This window comes from Scardinius erythrophthalmus (genome assembly GCF_964197995.2).
Source record: "Scardinius erythrophthalmus genome assembly, chromosome: 24".
In the NCBI taxonomy this organism is placed as follows: Eukaryota; Metazoa; Chordata; class Actinopteri; order Cypriniformes; family Leuciscidae; genus Scardinius; species Scardinius erythrophthalmus.
This window is the reverse complement of record NC_138244.1, coordinates 20,475,354-20,500,348: the sequence shown is the minus strand read 5'-3', so window position 1 is coordinate 20,500,348 and position 24,995 is coordinate 20,475,354. Positions and strand designations below refer to the sequence as shown.

General features: G+C 41.5%; 2 protein-coding genes across 3 annotated transcripts; both read left to right on the top strand.

The window, feature by feature from the left end:
• The first annotated feature begins 299 nt into the window (after nt 1-299).
• Nucleotides 300-9,351, top strand: LOC308684836 (uncharacterized protein). Of its 2 annotated transcripts, XM_081356167.1 has the most exons (6): nt 338-522; nt 2,178-2,746; nt 3,682-3,816; nt 3,913-5,489; nt 6,209-6,849; nt 7,615-9,351. In XM_081356167.1, exons 3-4 carry the CDS (start codon nt 3,777-3,779, stop codon nt 5,319-5,321), a joined length of 1,449 nt encoding a protein of 482 aa, XP_081212293.1. In that variant the 5' UTR covers nt 338-522; nt 2,178-2,746; nt 3,682-3,776; the 3' UTR covers nt 5,322-5,489; nt 6,209-6,849; nt 7,615-9,351. The 2 variants fall into 2 exon arrangements, with proteins under 2 accessions (XP_081212292.1, XP_081212293.1); XM_081356166.1 differs by lacking the exon at nt 7,615-9,351 and having other exon boundaries at nt 300-522; nt 6,209-7,458.
• Nucleotides 9,352-15,726: 6,375 nt separating this feature from the next.
• On the top strand, nt 15,727-19,485 carry LOC308684609 (cocaine esterase-like; the record flags this gene model as incomplete). Its single annotated transcript, XM_081355874.1, has 6 exons — nt 15,727-15,808; nt 17,056-17,245; nt 17,361-17,499; nt 17,587-17,720; nt 18,617-18,770; nt 19,441-19,485. 6 exons carry the CDS (start codon nt 15,727-15,729, stop codon nt 19,483-19,485), a joined length of 744 nt encoding a protein of 247 aa, XP_081212000.1.
• Nucleotides 19,486-24,995: the final 5,510 nt, after the last annotated feature.

The following is a 24,995-nucleotide window of genomic DNA, read 5'->3' as shown; positions in this document are numbered from 1 at the left end:
TGTTGGTTTTTGTTTGTTTTATTTTGGCAGTAATGTCGTATCGGGCCAGTGGCGCAATGGATAACGCGTCTGACTACGGATCAGAAGATTCTAGGTTCGACTCCTGGCTGGCTCGGTTCTTTTGAACTTTCGATTCTCGAACCTACATTGTGACGGCTCTAATCGAGTCTAGCATTTATCTTCACAGCAACCTGTCAGACGGCCTTATTTCTGGTAGTGACAACCAAAAATGAGCCAATCGCTGTTTGCAGCGCTTCGAGAATTCTTCGATGAATAGGGGTTATGCGGAACATACTTCCGGGTTCTACAAAACGGGTATAACCATAGACATCCGGTCGTCAGCTACTGAGGTAAACACAGCGTAGGAATGGCGAACTTTTATAGCCGGTGTTTACAGGAGCTACCCATTCTATCCATTTCAGATGTGCATCGTATTGCCAAACGGACGTCCAGAGCCCCGAGTACTCCGTTAGATAAAGGATTTAAGTTTTTACGCCTCCTCATTTATTCATGATTATGAAGGTATGTAAGTTAGTATGTAGCTTTTGCTAATGGCACCCGATGTAGAGTTAGCTAACTATCAGTAAGTTAAGTTTAGACTTGTTGTATGCTATCAGTAGTTTAACCCTTTATATTTGCTTGCAGACGATTAAAACAATCAAATGAAGACTGCATTTTTTTATATATATTTTTTTTCTGATACTTAAGCATTCGTGACATTTTAATTAAAACAGAAATAAGAATTGTATTCTAAAAAAGCGAAAAATAAGTTACCTCAGAGATCACCTACCGCTGCAGATGCGTACAGCAGTGCAAACCGGAAATGCTTATACCTGTTTTCCGGTTCGATCGTTGGGCGTTCCGCATAACCCCTATTGACCAATGAGAAAAATGCCGGTGATACGTCTGGTCAATCAAGTGTATGACCGTCGCTAAGGCCCAAAGTGATGCGTTGGCCAATCAGTGAATGACTCATGATATTGACCAATCAGGTTCTTGGCGGGTGTTATAATAAGATTGAATCCTCATCGCTACTCTAACACTAATATTACCCTTGTAAAAATACATAATTATTTTTGACTGGCACAGTTGCATTAACGATTAACCGTATTATTAATCTTCAGCGACTGTTATAATAAGTTTGTCGCCTGTTGCAGTTGCTGTTACAATAAGTTATTTCTTGTAAATAAACAGTTGTTTATTACCGGCACATTTGTTGACGCCGTAGAAACTGAGGTAAGTGTACATTTATATTTCATTATACAAAGGGCATTCGTTGTTTTTTCGCCCTAAATGTGTTTGCTTGTTGTGTATTTATTGTTTTGGGGGTATTTGTTTGCTTAAAATACAGTACTTAGCTATTATTCGTATTTTACAGTGTTTGAGAGGTGTAAGGTGATTTTGGTCTTTCAATCATTAGTTTTTTTAACCACTAAAAGTGTTACTTGAAGCCCACAAGTGAAACATTCACTACCTAATCTTCAGACCAACTGTACTTTACACCCAGTATGCAATTGTAAACAAACTTTTTTTTTTTTTTGCAAAACTAAAATAAAAATGATTTACTGTACGTTAGATACATCATTCAAAACTGGTAACGTCACTTCATTTGGTAATCACTGCAATTTAAATGTCTCACTCATTTACTGATAACCCACACCCCATTATCATGTGCGAAAACACTTATTTATTCAGTTAGAAATCAAACAAATAAAAACAAAATAAAATTAGCACCTTTGCATTTCTGTTTATTTTAGAAATTTACAGAATACTGAATATGCATAGGAGTCAAGTCACCTTTATTTCTATATTTCTTTATACAATACATGTTGTTTCAAAGCTTAACAATAGAAACACATTCATATTCTGCTGTAGGCAGGACAATAGTGTCAATAAACAGCCCATGTCAGTTCGATAACAGTGTAAAGTTAATCAATTGTGCATACACTATATATACAGTGTATTATTTGTGCACAAACAGGTACATGTCACTATCTGGGTTTAGTTTGCCATGTATAATAGCTATTTGTTGTATTTATTTGATGTTTGCGTGTAGAGATACTATGCAGTCACACCATTTGTAAAAGACTTAAAATAGTTTTGAATGAAGTGTTTGCTTTTGCTAGAGATGTGTGAAGTTTTGCGTGCAATGTGTGTTTTTTATGTTTATTTTATAGAATGGAGCCTAAATTCAGGAGGAAACCTGAAGGGAGTCTTAATATGTGTGACTCTTTAGTCGCTCTAAAGGTGAAGGAAGAGAACAAAAAGAAACCCTGGTCTCGGGCTCTCTCCCCAGAAAAGGTTTTGGAAACTGCAAGGCGAGCTGTAGTGTACCAAGGTGAAGACCCAGGCAGAAAATCGCATGTTCTTGGCCAACATACGATGCAGTTTGGGGTCTTCAAAGGTCAAACCTTTCAGTGGGTTGCCGAAAATGCTCTGGGATATGCTGGGTATCTGGTGGCAAGCATGAGGAGGGAATCAACTGAAGTGAAAGACTCAAAAAAACAACCATGCAAATAAAGCAGCCTTTGCGGACTACATTGGGCTTTTCCCAAAGGGTCGTGAGGCCATCCGTATTAAGGCCGAAAATATGGATTCCACAGGCTCCCGGCAGAAGCCTTCCAGTTCCCCACAGTCCATACCTTCAGTCTCATCTGTCCACTCCCTTCTGATTGGCAGATCACAAAATTCACAAAGCCTTGACAAAGCCATCAAAAATTTTTAAGATCATCTGTAGCCCAACCAGGTAAGCAGTCTTTAGAAATATCGGTCAGTGCATACAGTGTTTATTAGTATAGAGTAAAGTGCAGTACAATTGGCATAGTTTTATGAAAGATTTGAACGTTTTTCCAAAGAAGTCACTTATGTTCTGCAAGCTTGCATTTATTTGGTTTAAAAATACAGTGAAAACAGTACAATTGTGAAATATTTTTTTAACATTTAAAATAACTTTCTATTAAAGGTATAGCGGAGGATCTTTCCGAATTTTAGATAAGAACCGCCCTCTCCACTTTTTGAAAAAATGCACATGCGCAACACTCTACCTGCTCCCGAGAGGGAACGCCTATAAAACGTGTGCGCTGTTTACAAGTTGCTGTCGGCATCGCTCATACAAGATTACTTTCCAAAAGAAGATTTGCACTTTTTCTCCAAATAGCATGCCAAACTTTACCTGTCAAGTAGAAACTTCGCGACTGAGTGAGGCATCAGTGGGAAGCCCAACCTGTGTTTTCAGCGCACGCCATCGTGTGAAACAATCTCCCAAAACACTCTGATCTTGTTTCTCTCTTCTGAGGCCTTTCTCTTCTTCTCATACGCTTCGTACAAACTTTTTCTCTTGCGACCCTCAGACATTTTCAAAGGACCCGGTGAAACGGCGAGCTTCAATGAATGGCTTAAACCGTAGCTCTAGCGCACCACACATAAACACCTGAAAGTGCGCATGCGCAGAAAGCGAAAACTAAGGGACGAGCACGTACGACGGCCTTACGTAAACATATCACCAGAATGATTGACACTTAGGTGGACCAATAGTTTACACTACCCACCCGGAAAAAGAAAATCCTCCGCTATACCTTTAATATAAATGTATTTATATTCTAAATTACAGTGATTTAAGTACAGAGTAAAGTGCAGCAAAATTGTGTAGTATGTGTAATTTGTTGTAACTGTATTCTTCAGCTTTAATTGGAAGATCTACCAAGAGATCTCAACCAACTGTGCCTGTAGAATCTACAAGTGCATCATTTGCATCATCTGAGCAGGGTGACCATGAGATGGTTGAACAGGCAGACTTGCTGGAATCGCAAGTGTCCAGTAAGTCCCTGAACATCTGAAAGATATTTTGTTTTATTTTGTAAGGTCACGTATTAAAAGTTTATGGTTTTTTTTTTTCCTGTTAATTTTGCAAAGGTAAACAAATGTGCCTCCCAGTGGGCTGGACTCACACATTGCCACCCGCTGATCAGCTGTGGATATCAAAGGCTTTGTTTAAGTTTTCATCCCACTACCAACCTGAAATGGACTACGCCAGAGTGGACAGGATGTGGTGGTACCCACCACAACAGCACTTTGCAGTTACTGGAGTACCAGGGACAGAGCGCTACTTTGGCCACCTCTTCTTTCTTTGGATGCCAAGAAAGCTGTGGAGAGTTCGACTCACATGTCCACATTCAGACTGTGTTAAGAAGGAGCTCACATCAGCAGGACTGCACCAGAAAATCCGACAGGTAGTCGATGTTAAAACGTCCTACTTTATGGCATCGGAGTACCTGTCTTGTAGGAAATGCAAGAGGAAAGTCATCAGCTGGAGCTTTGACATCATATCACAGCTCGACATCAGTCATTGGCTTCACTTTCCCTGCATTCTTACCTCAAAGTTGGCATGTGACATGGCAGTGGTCTGCCTTCTGGATCAGAGAGGTCTGGGAAACAGCAGCAGTCAAGTGCAGAAGAAGCTTGAGGAGCAGCACTCTGAGATCTGGCTGCAGAAGGTTGTCCAGTTTCTGACAGATTGCCAGAGTTTTCACAAAGGGATCACCGCAGGTCTTGTTATGCCTGTGTCTTTCGAACACCCACCTGCTAAGCTCCCTGTACCCAAGCACCGGTGGCTGATGCAGGTGTATGCTCAGGATGTCCTTCAAAGACTGGATGAGGACAAAGCCAGTATAACATCACTGTTTGGACGTGTGCCGAAAATGGATTCCACCAAGAAAGTTGCACGCAAGCTTGCTGGTCACAGTGCTGGAACAGCCACCTGGGTCACAAATGTCGGAAATGAACATGGTCAGGTCATCATGTCTGTTCTTACAGCAAGTGAAGGCTTTGGATTGGCGCAGATGGTTGCTGGCATCATTAAAAGGTACAGGGATGCTGCAGAGCCTCCGCCTGTACTGCTGTATGTCGACAGAGACTGCTGTGGGGGTACTCACCTCAAAAAGATGTTTGCGGAATGGAAGGACATGGAAATCAGACTCGACATCTGGCATTTCATGAGACTGATTTCTGTGGGGTGCACAACAGATTCACATCAGCTGTATGCAACTTTCATGGCTCACCTCAGCCGCTGTATCTTCTCCTGGGACCAGGAGGACATGGACAGGCTTATAGCGGCAAAGCGTGCAGAGTTGGAAGCACAGCTCATGCAACCTTCAGATGCTGATGTTTTGCGGCGCCTCAGCAAGAGTGAACTGGCCCTTCACTGCAAAAGAACCACACGTGGCACAAGGGAGACTGTGGATCTCATCACCCAGCTGATCCAGTCCTTTGAAGGGAAGAGGGGACATGACACTTTGGGTGAGCCTCTCATCAATTCAGCTTGAATGGCTGAGATATTGAAGTCTCGTGGCCTGCATTCAAGATCCCCCTGGTGTACAGCTCTATGTGCAGACAGGAACCCTGAAAAAGGGAGGGCACACTCTGCCAACATTTAGGTGTGCCAGTGGTTCGACTTCATTGGAATCTTTCCACCTGCATCTAAACAGGTTCAGGTAAAATAACTGTCCTGTAAAGGCCTGTTCACACCGGGACGAATTTCGTGCGCGATATTCGCCAACGTTTAACGCCTCGTGACTAAACAAAGGGCGCCAATGTGAGTGTGCACACCGACGCGAAAAACGCCACGCGTAAAAGCGTCATTTTTTAAAAAACGCCTCGGGTTCGTTTTTTTGGTTTGACGCGCCGCGTTAAAAACTGTCCGACCAATGAGATTGGCGCTTTTGCTCACGTGTCTGGAGCTTCTGAAGTTACAGTAAAACACAACTTGGGGGCGCTCAAACACAAAACGTTCTTGCCGAGCACACATACGTAACGGCGAAGAAGATATACGCCAAGTAGCGTCTAAACACTGCCGGGAAGAAATAAGACGAGGAAGATGCAAGGCAAGATGAATGTAGAGCTGCTGCTCTCGTTGGTGTCGGAACATAAAGAACTATGACAAACGCGACAGCGACTACAAAAATCTTGATAAAAGAGAACTGTTATGGAGTGGTATTAAGCGCCATCTTATGTCAGGGAATGAATTTGCATGTTCACTCGGCTCATCGTCAGCGAAAATCGCTTGGTTGTGAACACAAAAAAAGCGTTGAAAAACGCTGGCGAATAACACACGCCGATATTCGTCCCGGTGTGTAGTCTTAAGTCTTTTAAAGTAAATGTATTATGGTTGTAAGTAACGTAATATTAAAGTGTTTTTTCCTTTAAATTTTAGGGATGTTGGCCAGTGATACAGTGATACAAGCCTACCTGTTGGATGGATTAGCCCGGTGGAATGAGGACAGAGCAGATGCTGCAACCTCTCAGGGCGTGCAGAAGCACCATTCATACAGTGGCCTCCTTCGTCATGCTGCTAATGTGCTGGGAGAAGATGTTCTTGGACAGAAGATAGTACCATATGTTAGTCCACATCAATATACTGGTACGTTCATTACAGTTGTCTCAACACCATCCACAACACCCTCAGAGGATCCACACACGTTGCCCTCTACACCATCCACACCACCCTCAGAGGATCCACACACGTTGCCCTCTACACCATCCACAACACCCTCAGAGGATCCACACACGTTGCCCTCTACACCATCCACAACACCCTCAGAGGATCCACACACGTTGCCCTCTACACCATCCACAACACCCTCAGAGGATCCACACACGTTGCCCTCTACACCATCCACAACACCCTCAGAGGATCCACACACGTTGCCCTCTACACCTTATGCAGTCACCTCACCTTCTTTTGGTCCCTTGCCAACTCCACCTGCCACACAGTCTGCGCCGCCTCTACAATGGACACACAGAAACCTGTCCAGTGAGGTGTCTTCCTGTGCAATGCCATCTACTTCTCCTGATGTAAGAATCCAGGCTTTTCATACATTTTATGTACTGGGTTGATGAAAAAAAGGTATAATTGAAGACTTCAGATGCAAAAGCCTCCAAGTCCGTCTGACGTTTTTTTGTCTAAAATTTTTTTTTTTTTATCAGACTTCTATGTTTATGTTCAGTTATTTCACTTTAATGGCAATGAAAAGCCCTTATTCTAATTATTATATTATATTCTTATTACCTATTGTCTCTTTTTATTCATTCATTAATTAATTCATTTATAAATTCCATGTATATAAAGTTTCTGTGTGTATATATGCGCTGATGGTCAAAATATGTTTATGTTTTTGAAAGAAGCTTGCATTTAATTACTCAAAAATACGGTAAAAATAAAAAAAGTTATTTTAATTTGAACATATTTTTCAAATATAATTTAATCAGAGCAATTGATCACACCCTCGTCTCGTGTATCATTGCTTTTGTAAAACGCCGCTGGTACTGTAGTTGTTCGTTTGTATGTGTGTTGGAAAGCTGTTAATGGAGATGGAACGTTGTACTGATTATGGATTCTTGCAGTCTTTTGAAGACCATGTCGTGAGCAATAAATCTTATCTTTCATAATGGAGAAGAAAGCAGAAGTTGGACTCTTGCTGATTTGTTTCTAGACCCGTCAAAGCAGCCATATCTACATTAAGTCAACCGCGTCAATTACTTGTTGTGGCCCTCAGCTGCTTTAAATTTAGGCTTAGCTGTAACAATGCTAATTTACTCACCATTGTGTGACTGTTGCAGCATTAACTTCTGGGAGCTGGATGGTGGTCCCGCTCATCACCTTAGCATTGGTGAGGATGCACTCTCGGATGTGCTTGTAAGCACGTACCACCATTGTGAAGCGGGACACCCTCACTCCATCACACCGCACCACGTTTGGGTTGAGGGCACAGAGCCTTGTGAAGATGGCCTCCACCACTCGGTTGCAGTCAGGCCACTGTGCAGGACTATGAGCCCCAACAAAACTCCTGCAAATTACAGCAGAATACATATTATTAATTTCAATTAGTGATCCTTACTCTGTTATTTGTATTGCTTTTTTCCCTTTTCTATTCTGTCTGTTTTGCTTTGTGTTGTCTAGATGTTAATTTTTAATATCTGTGCATAGTTATGTTGTCTTGTTTATTTTATACAAAACTTTTAAGACAATCAAGAACCTGTGTTTGCTAAATTTAACATACCTTTTGGTGCTCTCCACACCTGGTGCCACAATCTTCTTAGTGGCCCTGAATCGTCCCTGTTTTAGGGAGGTTTGGTTTCGTGGTGGTAAGTAAATGGTCATCCTCTTGTCATACTCCCCCAATGCCTGCCATAGGGTGATTATCTTGACGCACTCTTCTCCAGTCAAGGCCAGGCGGTGGTCTCTGAGGCTAACCGAAAACTCTGCCAAATCCTACACGGCTCCATACCCCTCAATATTATCAGGTCCAACAGAATCCTAAAATGAAAGATAATTTAGGAACTTTTGATAGCAGCGATGAATACAAATATTCACATGAAAGCACAGCCAACATAACCCATATTTTGTTTACACACGTTAATGTACATTAAAAACGAAACTGGGCCCTTACATCATGTGAAGTGTTCTCTTCAGATGTCGGAAGACCAGTTTCTGCCGATAATTGGTCCACTGGGACTACATGAAAAAGGTAAACATTTAGTTTAAATTTGTATTTTTGCCTTTCAATATGACATATATACATATAGAGTTAGTGTGACAACAATTACCGAAACCTCTATGAATACTTTGGTAAACTCACAGCTATGTGCTCCAGGAAAGAGTCCTGGCTTTGAATGACTGTGCGTTGAGCTGGTGACAGGAGATGTCACTGGTGATGGAGGGACCACAGACAGTGATGACATGGAGCTGGTGACAGGAGGGGTTGGAGATGATGCTGCAGACACTGATGCTTGTGAAGAGGCAGCAGGTGTCCGTTCTGTATCAAAGGTGGGGACAGTGATGTCCTGAAACTCCTCAAGTTCAGCATAACCTTCATCCACTTCTATACCAACCTCAGTGGTCTCTGACTCTTCAATGGCCAACTTGTAGTCCTGCAGAACTTTACCAGTTTGCTGGTAAAGGTATTCCAATCCAATAAGCTCACCTTTAAAGTATTGTGACGGCCCCAGGGCCTCGGACAGGGTATTTGTGTGTGTCTCTGTCTGTCTTTTGTTACAGGGTGAACTTCCGGGTGGAGTAGAGTTGAGGCCATCAGGTAGATTAGAGGCAGCTGGCCACTGTCTCTAGATGGAATAAATCCCGCCCCTTTCTGATTGTTGGCGGGCTTGGCTGTTTGCTTCCTCCTGATCCCCAGCACGATGGCGTTGTCCTTTGCTGTGTTTTGTTTGTTTAGTGTTTAGTTAATCTGGTATTATGTTTTGCTGGTTACGTTTGTTAAGTGTTAAAAAATATGAGTTGCTGTATTTTCATTCAATTAATTTACTTTTGTGAATAAACACCCTTTCCTGGTTATTTCTTGAGCATGGTTTCCTCTATTTGTTGTGGCTTTTGAGCTGGGCCATAACAGTATTAAAACAATGACAATTAGATAATATGCCAGGATATTATATTATAACTCAGTGGTTAAATGGTATGTGTACACGTGAATGAAATTGTCACCAAAAACAACAAACAGTTATCTACCTGTGTACTTTCTTGGCCCAACATAAGGGATGATTTTCTTGCCCATAACCTCCTCTGCAAGAGTATTGACAGCATGACGCAGAAGATGATTGTAGGAATGTGGCTGCTGCTCATCAGTTGTTTCTGCCACAGCCCGGTCCTCATTCCACCTTGCAAGTCCATCCAAAAGATACGCCTGGAAGAAGGTGTCACTTGCCAGCGTACCTGTATATTCAAAAAAAGAAAAATAAGACCACACAAAAATGTAATATGGATACACAAATAGCTGTTCTTGCAATTCTCATACTTATTTTAATATATAATTAAATCAAATCTTATTTTAATAATTCAGTGAAGTCAGTTATTTACCTGGGGTGATTCTGTTAAGGTGCAGGTGAAATGACTCAAGCGAAGTGGAACCTCTGGCACAGCGGTAGGTTGGCAGACGGTGCCCTCCCTTAACTAAAGTACCCGTCTGCATGTAGAGCTGCACACCTAGAGGATCCTGGATGCAGGCCACATGCTTCCGCTGGGACTTCAAGATCTCTCTCATCCGGGCTGAGTTTATAAGCGGGACTCACATGGTGTCATGACCAGCATCTCCATCAAATGCCTGAATATGGCTCTCAATCTGCGCCAGGGTCTCCTTGGTCCCACGAGGGGTTCTCCTGCAATGGAGGGCTAGCTCGCTATGGCTGATACAGCGCAGCACATCAGCCTTGGATGAAGGTTTCCAGTCATCTTCTAGCTCTGCACGTTTCGCCTTCTTCAGGGCTGTCAGGTCGACCTGGTCCCACATGAAAATACAGTGGCTGAGGCGACTCATAAATGTGGCATACAACTGGTGTGAGTCGGTGGTGCAACCCACAGCAAACCTCCGCATGAAGTGCCATAAATCTAACCGGATGGTCATTTGCTCCCACTCTTCAAACATCCTCCTTAGAAGAGTGTTGCCACAGCAGTCTCGGTCGACATCGGGAGGAGCCACCCCAGCCACTCTGTGTCACCTGATGAGGCCTTCAATCATTGGCCTGAGACCAAAACCTTCACTGGCTGTCAGCACGGACATGATCACCTGTCCATGCTCATTGCCAACATTGGTTGCCCAGGTAGCAGTGCCATAGCTGCGTCCTGCTAGTTTTCTGGCCACTTTTTTGGTAGAATCCATTTTTAAGATCCGACCATATTGTGATGTTATTGTGGCTTTGATCTCATCCAGCCTTTGCAGGACACCCTGGGCATACACCTGCATTAGCCACCAGGGACAGAAGGCATTGAAGGAGCAGGTTCAAATGTCACAGGCAGGATCAGGCTCAACGTGACAGCACTGGTAATCCCCTTGCAATCTGTCAGATACTGGACTGTCTTTTGCAACCACACCTCAGCATGACGCTCCTGTAGCTTGCGCTGGATCTGGCTGCTGCTGTTTCCCAGCCCTCGCTGACGCATCAAACTTACTACCTCAACGTCACATGCAAGTTTTGATGTAAGAATGCAAGGGAACTGCACCCTGTGGCCAATGTCGAGCTGGGAGACGATATCATGGCTCCAGCTGATGACCTTCCTCTTACATCTTCGGCAGGCCAGGTACTCAGATGCCACAGAGTATATCTTACCCAAGGCAAACTCCTGCCTGATCTTTTGATGCAAGCCAGCTGAGGTCAGAAGTTCTTTCTGACAGTCTGGATGTGGACAGGTCAGGTTCACTTGCCACAGTTTTTGTGCCATCCAGAGCAGCAGGGGATGACCAAAGTAATTCTCCAAGAGAGGACAATTACTGGTCTTCAGTGGAACCTGTGGAGGATACCACCAAAGTTTGATCACCCTGCTAAAGATCAGCTCAGGATGTCCCTGTGCTGTCCACCTGAACAGGGCCTTGGAAATCCACCTCTTGATCCACTTCAGGCAGAGTGTGTATCCATCCAGCTGGAAGACAGACTCGTCGTGCTGGGGAAAAAAACAAAAACAGACATAAATGCATAAAAAAACAAATGCAAATTCACATTGCGTCCCTTTACTTTTTTATCCCTGGAATGGAAATTTGAATATTTTGTTGTATGTTTTAAATAATTATAAACGTACATGCCAGATGTGCCTTCTCATACTTAGTTGCCTCTGCCAGCAGTGTGCTGTCATCTATCTCAATGGACACAGTCGGGCGGTTGAGGGTGGCTGAGGGCCGCGTACGTGCCTGGGCAAAGCTACAAATCAAAACACAGGACAAACAGATAGACATGACTACAGAACAATAAATCTTAAAATCCTACAAAGCGATAAATACTAAACAAACCAAAAAAGTGTTACACAATTAAATGTTTGCTTACAAGGTGTGGCTTTGACGGGGGAAACCAGCCTTTCTATGGTCTTGGTCAGGCTTTTCTGGTCAGGCAACTTCCTAAACAAGAGGGAGCGGAGAGAGGCGGTGGAAGTATGGGTGGAGGCAGCATGCTGGGTGGTGGTAGCGTGCTGGGTGGAGGCAGCGTGCTGGGTGGTGGTAGCGTGCTGGAAGTGTTAGCCTAATAACACTATGTTAGCCTTAGTGTTAAGTGTTAGCCTACTTAGCTAAAACAAGTAAGTTTAGCATCAAAATATACTAAAAGTACTAAAAGTAGAAGCATAATGTACACTATATTATTGGATTATAATTAGTGATGTCTTAATGTGTAACAATCATTTTTAGTGATGTCTTAATGTGTAACAATCATTTTAATGTTGCAGCTGATAAAGCTGTAACTGTAACGTTATATACTTTATTATGCTTGGTCTGCTAATCTATAAAATCTTTTTTTATATATATATTTTGTATTAATTACTTGAATTATTAGCTAGTCTGAGCCACAGGTTATTCATTTAAAACAACTATATATATATTTGGCACTTTATTTTTATTGACAAAAGACTTACTTTGCAAATGTTGGTCAGAAGTTAATCAATGAACGTTATCCTCTTCTCCAGCCGCAATCCGCAAGTCTCTTGGGCATGGCTTTTGACGTTGATTGGTCAATTCTTGGTTAGTTACTAGGCTGAATCATGGTAGCGATACGAGCCGTGATTGGCCATATCATACGAATCTTGGTTGCAGCCGGGAACGTGATTGGCTGTCATAACCAAGAATAATACGAATCTTGGTTGCAGCAAGGAACGTGATTGGCTGTCATAACCAAGAATAAAACGAATCTTGGTTGCAGCAAGGAACGTGATTGGCTGTCATAACCAAGAATAATACGAATCTTGGTTGCAGCAAGGAACGTGATTGGCTGGCATAACCAAGAATAGCCACGATTTACAGGTGGCATGAATGAATAACGCGCCTGACTACAGATCAGAAGATTCTAGGATCGACTCCTGGCTGGCTCGGTTCTTTTGAACTTTCGATTCTCGAACGTACATTGTGACGGCTCTAATCGAGTCTGGCATGGATGCTCGCATATACGTGAAATAGTGCACATTAACTCAATATCATATAAAATTAAGTCTGATGATTCTCTGAAAATTATGTGACGATTCATTGACTTAATACGTTTCGCTTCGTGTTAGTTATCTTCAATAAAAAGCATATAGGCCAACTTGAATTCTTTGCTAAACTGACACTGCTAAACTACACTGAAGAGAGGGGTAAAAGGTGACCTAAACCAATGTTTTGACCTAAGCCATTTATGGCATTTACGCGTTTATGAGTGCAAGTCTACTGCCCTCTCGCGGCATCTCCTCATAGATTAAATTCAGAAAGGTAAAAATAATATCTGTGAAATGCCTCTGTTTCATAGAATATCTCCCCTGCTGTAATGAGATGCACTATTGGCGCCTGAATAACGGGATTATAACATATCAACATGTAAAACACAAGATATTTCCTTTGTATTAGATCAGGTAAATAATTATGTACTTGCAAGCACATGCCGCGAGAGGGCAGTGCGGTTCACTGTCTTGAACAACAAGAGCGTTTTTACCATTATACGCTGTTAAATGGCCCTGGGATTTCAAATTGCAGTTTAAATGAGTCTCAGTGTGGGCATTTTTCCTGAGTGTAACTATTTTGTGTACCTAGTGTAAAATAGATTTATAAAGGATATGAGGGTGAAATATTAAAATTCTAATAAAATTCTAAATTCAAACAAAAATAAAAAAAGACAAATATGCCCTCAAGGACGCACAAGGGATAACTCTAATTTTTACTCATGGTGCTGGCTGTTAAATCCAAATTTAGTCTTTTTTAAACTTAAAAGCTTTGACGATTTTTATTTTCTTGAAGATAAACAAAACAGTGGCGAATTCGACGAAACGTATTTAAACAAAAAGGAATAATTTCAGTCGAGTTGTTAAGATTGATTTTATGACATACTGTAGTGAGCCAGATTAATATGAACCTTCACATACATTGTAGGTGCGTCCTGTATCCATTCACCTCACTGTTTGTTGCAACATCATGTTCAAAGCCGGCTTAAACGAACTCGAGAATCGAAGTTCAAAAGAACCGAGCCAGCCAGGAGTCGAACCTGGAATCTTCTGATCCGTAGTCAGACGCGTTATCCATTGCGCCACTGGCCCGATACGTAAATCACGTACACATAGAACTCTCAGAAAATTATTTTATTATTCATTTGTAAGGTATTCAAACCATTAAAACTTGCAGTTTCAAAACTTCAACTGTTGTGGTTCATGTACCGCGGCGAGTGAAGCTAATCATTGCTAAGTTTTAAAGCACATTAGAACTGACATTGTTCTGTTTGTAGGTTGAAATACACGTGTGATCTGTAAGTCTACAAGTCCATGTAAGGTAATTGACAAAACCCTTATCCTTCGTCATTATGAATAGGCACTGGGGTAAAGGGAATCTTTGATGAATTACAATCACTATTTGATAAAGCTCAGCGTGTTGCCAGATTGAAAGAAAACACACCGCTAAATAATGTTGCGTCTACTAGTTTACCTAAGGCCCTGTGACTTTTCCAGTTGTTCATTATTTACTGGAAAGGATTTAAAAAATATATTATTTTTTAAACAATAAAATATATTCACTAAACACCCATGGCGTTAGATTTTTATAAATTTACATTATTGTCTCAAAATCACACTTTAAAAATAAGGTTTCCTCATATATCCATGTTTTTGAAGACTTTTAATGCTTTTTTGTCTTGTTTTTTTTTACGTTTTTTTATTTATATATCACCATGGCATGAAATCGAAATGTAACTTTTAATGTAAACTCTAACTTTGTTGTATTTATTATAAATTATGTATCCGTGCACATCATATTTTTTTTATTTTTTTTGCCAATGTAATCTTTAATCAAAATAACTTCTCCCTCAATTAATTCCTGATGGACAAAATCAAGCCCCGCCATACATTTTTTTTCTTGTTTGAAAAGAGTTTCATTTGGATACACCAGGGCATAAGTCAAACTCTGTTTGCACGCTTTAACCTCGCGCACGAGCAGATCAGTTTCATCGCTAGAGAAGTGTTCGGTTTTTCCACTTGCAAATGTAAATAGAGAATCCGCAATGGCGCGAGAGCAACAGGCTTTTAAAGGGAATGGGAGTTGAGACTCTGATTGGTTTATTTTACGTTATGCCCAAAACACACCCATTACTCATTAAGAGACTATAGGGACAACCCTTTTAGACCATGCGCCGGGCGCACCGACCATTTTCCCTGACGATAAACTAGCAAAAGTGGATTAGGACACGCCCTAAGTGTGCTTAAGATCGTTAAAATAGGGCCCTAGACCAGGTTTGAGTTAGTCAATGGCGCAGTCTATTTCAGTGTCCTCAAAATAGCAATGCAACAACATTGCACCTGAACACACCTCGTTTTCAGACCAGAGCACAATGGCCGCAAATGCATTTGCTTTTTAAAGTGGCACAGACATTCAGTCTTTACATTTTAGACATAGCCTATTATATACAAACAAAAGTGTGCTTTTTTTAAATAAAATGTTATTTGAAAAAAGTTCAAGTGGATTACTTAGCAACTATAGGCTATAATTAGATCTAGAATTGCTTTTACCATTCTTATTTCTTCTTTATTCCCTTTTAATCCTTAAAAAATAATCCTTTAGATAAAAAAGACCACCACCAACTCAATTAAAATAGTTGTTTTTAATTAGAAAGTATCTGGCAACCACAGTTCCCAAAACAAAGGTCAAAGTATGGTCAGATCACGCAATTGTGTAAATAACCGTTCAGAGCGTGTGAACGCTCATTCTGCAACTGAGACTGACTGTACACGGCATGGGGATGAGGGAGTCTGTCGTGCTTTCACTCTGCATACTGATCGCACTGACTCTTCAAAACACTGTGAAAGCAGAGGATGGTAAGTCAGATTAATGTGTCATAATGAGTGCGTTTACTTACTCTTTTATTGTCAAGATAAGAAAACGACATTTACACGTGTTTTTACGCATTTTTTGACGTCAAAAAGTAAAGCAACAATGCTGTTGCTTTAGCAAAATGGGTTTACTAAATGGGACATTCCGTTGAAAGTGCATTCAGAAGTAGGTGTGTCGATCGGGTTTTGCTTTAAAAAACACTATTAAATGCGTGTACATGGTGCATAGTTTCAGATGGAGTACATCATATACAAATTAAATAAATATAAATGATAATGATCATGATAATGACAATTATAATAATTTTACACCTATTTAATTCTGCTACACTCAAAAGTTAAGATTTAAAGGATTGCATCATTACTTGGTTTTAACTGATAATAAATAAATGCACAAAAATAGAAAAAATCATTAAGCTGTCATTTATGTGTATTCATAAAGTCAAAGTTTAAATGTTAGAAAAATAAATCAATTTTAAGACATCTTGCCAAACCAAAAGTGGACGTTTCTGTAGAATGACCCATCTTCTGTTATAAAGATGAAGACTGACATTGTTAATTAAAAAAAATAAGCACATAATGTTGGAAAAAATAAACAACTTATATTCTGTTAGATGTCTTTTGACTACTTTTTGTATTTTGTATAATTATATCTCTAGGTAAGATTTAGGTATTAACAAAAAAATCTTAATATATTATATATAAAACTTATGTATAACATATATATTTTTAAAAGGGCCTCATTGATTAATTTTGCCTGGGGCCCCCACTCAGTGTAGGTTCACCTCACCCCATACCCACAACAATTGAGAATCTCTTTAAGCATGTGGACGCAGTTAATACACAATAAAACAATATACAATAAGATTTGTTAACAACGTACCGCTTGGTGTTCTTCTAAAATGAGGGCGGGCCACAAATCTGTGAGTACAGTTTACAAACCCTTGGGAACGGATTGGCATGGTTTACAAATCTGAGAGCGCGGATTAGGAACTCGTGGGTACGGTTTATTAATCCGTGGGCACGAATTGTTAAACCGAGGGAACATTTTAAGAATTCGTGAGTACGTTTTATAAACTGAGGGGACGGATTGTAAAACCATCGCCACGAATGGTTTTGTTTTTTCTCCACAGGTGACTTCCCGGGCTCCGTAGAAAATGAATTGCAAATCATACTGTGAAAAAAATGCTTTAAACTCTTTCTCTCTCTTTTTTAAAAAATGAATTACACAGGACCTGTCCTGCAAACCAAATCTGGGGCCCTGAAAGGATCACACATGAAAGCAAAGGGAAAGGACACAGTTGTCCATTCTTACCTGGGCATTCCGTTTGCCAAGCCACCCGTGGGTTCATTGAGACTCGCTCCACCCCAACCTGCAGAGAAATGGGTCGGAGTGAGAGATGCTACAAAACAGCCGCTCATGTGAGAATAAATCAAAGCTAATCCACCTGTAGATCAATGAATTTGCTTCAGGTCCTAGATTTTACACTGGAGATCAAGTGGTGAGACTTACTCTGTTACTCTGTGTCTGTCCCAGGTGTCTGCAGGATAAGCAGATAATTCAAGACTTGGTGGGCAATATTTCTATGAATATAGAGGTTCCTGATTCAGCAGAGGACTGTCTTTACCTCAACGTCTACACACCTTCTAAACCTGGAGCTAATGACAAGTTTCCTGTAAGTGTAAATGATTTGGTTGATGTTGATGTATTTTAATTTTATATGTATTTTATGCATTTTAATAGTATTTTAATGTTGCAAAAGGTTATGGTTTGGATCCATGGTGGAGGTTTGTCGATGGCCTCTGCTTCCATATTTGACGGACATGTTTTGGCTGCCTATCAAGATGTAGTTGTGGTCCTGATTCAATACAGGCTTGGTCTACTTGGATTTTTCAGGTAAAAACTAATTGTTACCAACATAAAGATCTAATAAAATCCAAAATAGTTTCAACTAAATCTAAAACATGCTAGAAATGTGTTAACAACCTTTAACTACATGATAGAAAATGAACATGCTAAAACATGAATGTAACTTCCATGAGTGCAAAGACTATATTTATAGAAAGACTGTACACTCATTACTATGAATGGGAGAAAGTTGACTGCGCAGTATTTTGGAATAAGTCCAGCCTTCTAAATAAAAGACTGATAGATTGATAAATTTATAAAGTTATTGTGTCACAGTTGCTGTAGAAACAGTCAGTGTTTTGAGATGCACCTTGGGACTGCACATGTGCACTGGCTGGTCCTGCCTGAAAAAATAAGCTTTTTTAGTGCTATTTGAGCTCAAGAAATTACATTTATGGGACAGTTCATGTCAGATTTTGTTGCTGATTTGAAATCTTTTTAAAATACTTCAGTCTTTAAAAATATTTAAAACCTTTAAACTTCAAGATTTTAAAAATGTTTCAGTCTTACAACTTACAACTTGTTAAACCATTTTAAACATTCAGACTAAGCTTTCTCAAGCACACATCAAAGTTTATCAACAAACCTTTATGTGTAGTTCTAAATAATATCACTGCCAATATATTGAAGTACTTTTTCTCGTTTTACCTGTCCAGGTGTTGGAGTAACATTAAAAGATGACACATCAAACATTATAAAGGTTTAGGTTTGGTTTGCATTCAGCAGGCCATGTGTTTTTGGACTTCCGACTTGAATGGCTATTAAGTCCTACTAGTTCATGATTGTGATGCTTTAGAATCTCTGATTGTTTAGTTTAATAGCTTCAGTGCAATTGAGGTCTAAGGTCTCTTGATGGAGTTGTATGATTATATTCTGCCCTTTAGCACAGGAGATGAACATGCGCCAGGAAACTATGGTCTTCTGGACCAGGTGGCTGCCCTTAATTGGGTTCAGGAGAACATCCACAGCTTTGGGGGCGACCCTGGATTGGTGACCATCTTTGGAGAGTCTGCTGGAGGAGTCAGTGTGTCTTTACATGTAAGGAAAAAAAAAAAAAAAAAAAATTATATATTTATATTATATATATATACTGAAAACTGAAAATGATCTTTTCAAAGAAGCCATATGAATATTGGCTTCTTTGAAAAGATCATTTTCAGTTTTCATTTATTGACTGAAAATGTCATGCAGTGTATTATAGTATTTATTAAAGAGGCCATATTATACCCTTTTACAAAGTCTTGATTTTGTTTTGGGGGTCTAAAAGAATAGGTTTTCATACTTTCTTACATATTTCACACAGTTGCAGCACCTCTCTTCCCAGTCTGTCAGTAACACTCTGTTTTGTTCCTGTCTCTATGAAGCCCCTCCTTTTGTAAGTCGAATTCGAGCATGTTTGGGAAATGTCACACCCCTTACCATAACCGCGAGTTCCCTTTCAAAGGAACTCCTCGCTGTGTCAGTTGCTGACGCTACGGAGACGTGTCCTGTGAAACCCTGTGTGTGAAGCACGTGAGAGTGCCCAGGCATACAGAAGGGTGTCTGCATTACACGTCATCAGCTTTTTTGTCTTCAGGAAGCTGCTTTGTTTGCATGTGGGTGTGAAGATAAGAGTCTGTTGGATCGCATTCATTTCTTGAGTGAGCTATATATGCTCTTTGCAACGCATTTGAAGTAAGAAGTTCTGTTCTTGCTTGATTCTCTTTAGAGCGATGAGAATCAAGCGTTTGCACAGAGCACGTTTGTCTTTTGAGGGAGTTGAATGCATTCATTCTGAAGCATTTGCTGTGAGAAGCTCCACCCTTGCTTGACTCTCTCTTGAGGGATGACAGTTGAGAGTCTGCACTTCGTCGTTCCGATCCCATTCCTGCCGAGGGCGGGATTGATCATGGGGAATGTAGGTGGAGCATGGGAAGGAGTATGACAGGAGTTTTCTTTTCTTTTTTGGCTTCTCCTGCTAGCTCTATTGTTCTCATGTCGGTTCAGGAAGCCGCTCTGCGGGCGCTTCTGACCTGGCTGAGAGCATTTTAATGTGGCGTGTCTAGTTGTGAGGAATTCGATGCAGAGAGAGATTTGAGGCAGGTGTTATTAATAATACGCCTCCTCCACTGCTCCACATATAAGTCTGTGAGCCTTTTATTTCTCACAGATCTTTTTTTTTTGAGTTGTCGAGATCATGGAGGAATCTGGTTCAGCTCGTATAGTGTGTCCCGTGTAGGTAAACTATTCACGTGAGGAGGGAGTGTGCATTGGTCATTCTGTGGTTGCTATAATTGCTACAGAGAGGCATCTGTGACAAGGAAAATGAGAAAAACTTTAATGTAATGCAACTTATAATGCAACTCCTTCCCTTTTAAAGGATGCCCTCCCTCCAGCTGGGGGTGTAATGCAGAATGTGGCCGCAAGGGAGAGGAGGTTTGATGGGTTTAAAAGCCGGTGTTTTTATAACACTTCCATCAGTTCCTCCTCCAGTGTATTCAGCTGGGAGGTGTTCGTGTAAACAATTTTCATGAGGACGGTTAAGGTTCCGATGGTCCTCCCTGACCTCAAAGCAATTGAACATCTGCTTAATATCAGCCGTTACAGCTACCTTCTTCTTCACGGAGCCACATGAGCACTCCCAGCAGGCTGTTGTTGAGATTCGGACCGGTAAGAAGGACGTCATTGAGGGACACTCCTTCATATCACGCGCTAGACTCGAAGACAACCCTTATTTGATCCAGCTTGTGGGGGTGATACACTCCGAAGAAGGGAAGGTACCAACACTCTTCTTGTCCAGTAAGGGGTGGCGCTATTTCCGCATGGCCGTTGTCAAACAGGGTTTGCATGAATTCCTGGAAGTGACTTTTCATGTGAGGACGTTTGTTCAGCATATGACGAACTGAAGCTAGGCACTGGACTGCTTGCTGCTTGTTATTGGAAAGGCGTGGCCTAGGTGAACGAAAGGGCAGTGGAGCAACCCAACTATTTGTATTATCCTGATAGACTTCCTTATTCATTATCTGCAGGAAGGCTGTTTCCTCTTGAGAGTAACCAGGTCTCTCATCCAAACTTGTTTGTTGGAACACGGTTTCTCCGATGGATGTGTTCTTAGTATGGTTAGGGAGACTGACCTTGTTGTGGCTTTGTGGGATGATGCGTTCCTTTACTTGGATGAAGTTCTTGCATGGAAGGAAGTGACTCGGGCGACCATTGTCCAAAATGTTCGTCTTGAAAACGCTTGCCTGTACGGGTTTGTGAGCTCCACCCAAACAAATGTTTCCAATAATCACCCATCCTAGAGCTAGCTTCTGAGCAAAGGGTGCATTTGGAGGTCCATTGCGTTGGTCAAGAACTTTGTGTGCTTGAATAACATCCCTACCAATGAGAAGCAGGATCTTAGCGTCAGGATCAACATCTGGAATGTCGGATGCAATGTCTTGGAGGTGGGAATGGTTACGAGCGGCTTCAGGTCTAGGAATCTCATTGCGATTGTCCGGCAGCATGTCACATTCGATAAGTGTTTGGAGCTTTAGGCGTGACTTGCTATCAACAGATTCGACGATAAAGTTGTATGCTCTCCTCCCCGTAGCTTCCTCAAGGCCTGCACAGGTTCTCAGCTTGTACGGGAACCAGCCTTTGGTGATGCCAAACGTATCGAAGATTGAAGATCTGGCAAGTGACCTGTTGCTTTGGTCGTCCAAAATAGCGTAGGTTTTGAGTTTCTTCTCAGGGGAGCCCTGTGGATAAATGAATACAGGACTGATCTTGCCACATGAGTGACTTTCAACTTCACTCCCACAGACTTGCGTACATGTAGACGTGGCCGTAGGTAAAGCTATATTGCACTCCCGCCGTTGTCGGAAGCAGGCTCTGTGGTGGTTGCCCAAGGTGCAGGACCAGGATGAAGAGCAGTAATGTGTGAGTTGGAGTTACATTCTGCACAAAAGGTCTCAGCTTTACATATTTTTGCCTGATGATTAGTGGATGCGCAACATTGGAAACATATCAGATTCCTCTTCATATAGACCTTACGCTCCTCCAAAGGCATTTCTCTGAAAGCTCTGCATTTTTTAAGCGCATGAGGTTTCTTGTGGATTGGGCATTCTTTATTTGGGTCATGGATGTTTGATCCTGCAGTTGGATTTGGCTCAGTGCTGACCACTTCAGTCCAGATGACTGAAATTGCTTCTCTCTTACTCTGCTTGTCCTGAAACCTCATCTTAGTGGGTACAATACCGGGTTGCACTGAATGCTTAAAGCTTGGGTCGTTGCGCATTTTTGATTCCCTGCTAATAAAGGTGACAAATGCTGAGAATGGTGGAAATGATACAGAATGCTCCTCCTTGTATTTAGACCCATACGTCATCCACTTTTCTTGCAACCCGAAGGGTAACTTCTCCACAACAGGATGAATGCCCCTTGCAGTGTCGAGGTACAGTAGGCCTGGGATATAGCCTTCTTCCTTTGCAGCCTCTATCTCTAGGAGAAGATCTTGAAGTTCTCTCAAGAGGTATGGGTCTTTGTTGGAGATTCTCGGAAAACGCTCAAGTCTGTCGAGTAGCGCCTTCTCCAGGGCTTCAGGGGAGCCGTAGCACTCGTCCAGTCTTTCCCATACTTTGCCCAATCCTTCAGAAGGTCTGTTAATATACACTGCTCTCAGACGTTTTGCATATTGAACGGACTCTGCTCCGAGCCATTTGATCAACAAGTGAAATTCTTCGCTAGCAGATAGGTTCAAATCCTCAATAACATTGTTAAATGAAGATTTCCATCCCCAATAGTCTCCTGGCTTGTCACTGAACTTTCTGAGGCCGCCAGTGAGCAAATCACGTCGTGCTAGAAACCTGGCTATATCAGTCATATTGCCATGTTGTGGAGTGTATCCCGTACTTTGATGTGTCGGTAATGCTCCAAATGAAAGTTTCTGCACAGGAATGCTTTGGGAAAGTTGGGGAACATCTTTACGTTTGTCTACACTCGGGGATAGATTGGGATACTCTGTGTCCGTAGACTGGCCTGGTTCTTGTTTTGGTGGCTCATATGGGACAGTTGTTGCTAGAGTATCATTGTGCTCTGTGATGCGAAATGGACTTGAATCTGCCTTTAGGATTATTTGGTGTTTTACATAGTCGCGAGTACGTTCTGTGGAATCTACCTTCACGGACCCCGATGCAGATTCTTCATCAAGATCAGTGGCCGCTTTCTCAAAGACATGCGCCTCAGCTTGTGCGGCTTCTGCATCACACTGCTGTTGTAGTGCTTGTAGTGTGGCATCCAGGCGCACCTCTTCTACTTTAAGCTCTGCTTTCTTAACTTTCATTTCAATTTCCATTTTTGCAAATTCTGCTCTTGTACGAGCTGCTTCAGCTTTAGCTCGAGCATTGAGAGCGGCTATACTGGCAGCTGATTTAACTGAACCTTTAGAGCTCTTGGAGTGATGCGATTTCTTGGAGCAGACGGACGCTGCGCTTTTTCTCCCTTCTTCAGACATAGTTGATTATACTGAGGCTGATGTGACATCCACTTGTTGTCGCGTAGATAGGTGCTTTTTCACTATTCTGCCCTCACTGTTAAACTCAGACACAGCTATGCAGATAGATAAACTCCTCAACAATTGACAGGTGTGATGTCCTTTTATTGACGTATCCTTCAATTATCGACAGAGTGAAACTACAAAAAGAAACGAATAAACAGCATGTATTCGAATGTATGTTCACATGTATTTATGCAAAGTCTGGCTAACATTCATCAAAACTAAAAACTATCAAATATAATCTTGTTTAACAAAAATGTTCACAAATATTGTTTTCAAGACTCATATTAAACATAAAATACTCACAAGCAATGCTTTCTGTAAGACAACAAAGAAGGATGAATGTAGATCACGTCAGAAGTGGATTCTGCTGTCAACCATATTTCAACATGTGCTGTTTTTCTCACTCTCATGCTAGTAAAGGTTAAACATAACACTCATAACAACTACAACGCCTCCTGCTGGAGGGAGAGAAAACTACTCCAGCACAGAGGTGATATTGCCGTATAGCACTCTTCCTTGGTGAACTCTCTGGGATAATAGCATCTGTTGAGTTGAGCTTGAGTTACTGGGATTTGAAGTAGGGTTGAGCTCCCGAGCAGGGTGCGGACAAGTAGAGCTAGACAGCTGAGGTTGAGTATGGAAAATTCCACTTTCTTACTTGTTGTCCTCCCCAAATTGTCATATTGGGTTTGAAGCAGGATTCCCATCCTTGTGAATGGGTTGATCCCTGTCCCCAGGCCACTCTAAGTTTGCAGTGGGGCTTTGAGTGGTTGGATCACGGTTTGCAAACCATTTTCTATTGCTTCTTCAGCCCATTAGTCTGGTTTATCTTGGAAGCTGAGGAATTCTTTCTTTGCATGCCCCCTTCGGTACATTGCTTCCCTTTAGGCTTGTTCAGTCCTGGTAGGGTTATATGTAGAGTTGCTGTGAGCAACACTGTATTTCATCTATCGCCTGGTTTAGCTGCTAGATGTAGTGCTACGGATTTAGCTGAGGTTATGTCTATAGTCTCCCCTGTTAGCTCTGCTCTTAGGAGCTCTGGGCTGTCCTGCTGCTGTGGCTCAGACTGGTTTAATACAAGAGTTCACATTTCAGAAAAAGCTGAGCATGGAGTCTTTAACACTGAGCTTCTTGGTAGCATGGCTGTGGTGTCACAGGATGTGTCTTATTTGGTTGCTGATGTATTTAGGTTTTTCTGGGCTGAGGCCCATCAAGTACTTCAGTGCTTAAACCTGACAAGGTTGTGCTTGGTGACCTTCACAGCCCATAGGCAGGCATTGGTCTGCATGGTGTAGTGCAGTGGTCACCAACCTGGCCCTTCATTCATGATAGAGGTGGGGTGGAGTTATGAGGTTTGACTAACACATTGAGAAGCCAATGCAGTTACAAGGTTTAGTCACAAGCTCTTTCTAACACTTTTCATTGGTTACATAAACCCATAAGGCTGATATTCCAATAAGACTTTCAAGTATTTTTCAGTCAAAAAATTAGCATTATGTCATTGAACCAAAACATTTCCCCCAAAAAAATTCACAGGTTCTATCACCATTATCCGCAAACCTCTTCCATCATGCTATCGCAGAGAGCGGTACAGCAGCAATGGATGCTCTCATGAGTCCCAACCCTCTTGCATTCGCTCAGGTCAGTTACACCTGTTCAGTTTCTAAACAAATTCATTAAGAACGTTCTGTAGTCAAAATGAAATAAATTTAATGTAAATATCAATGGTTTCTCTCTAGGCTGTA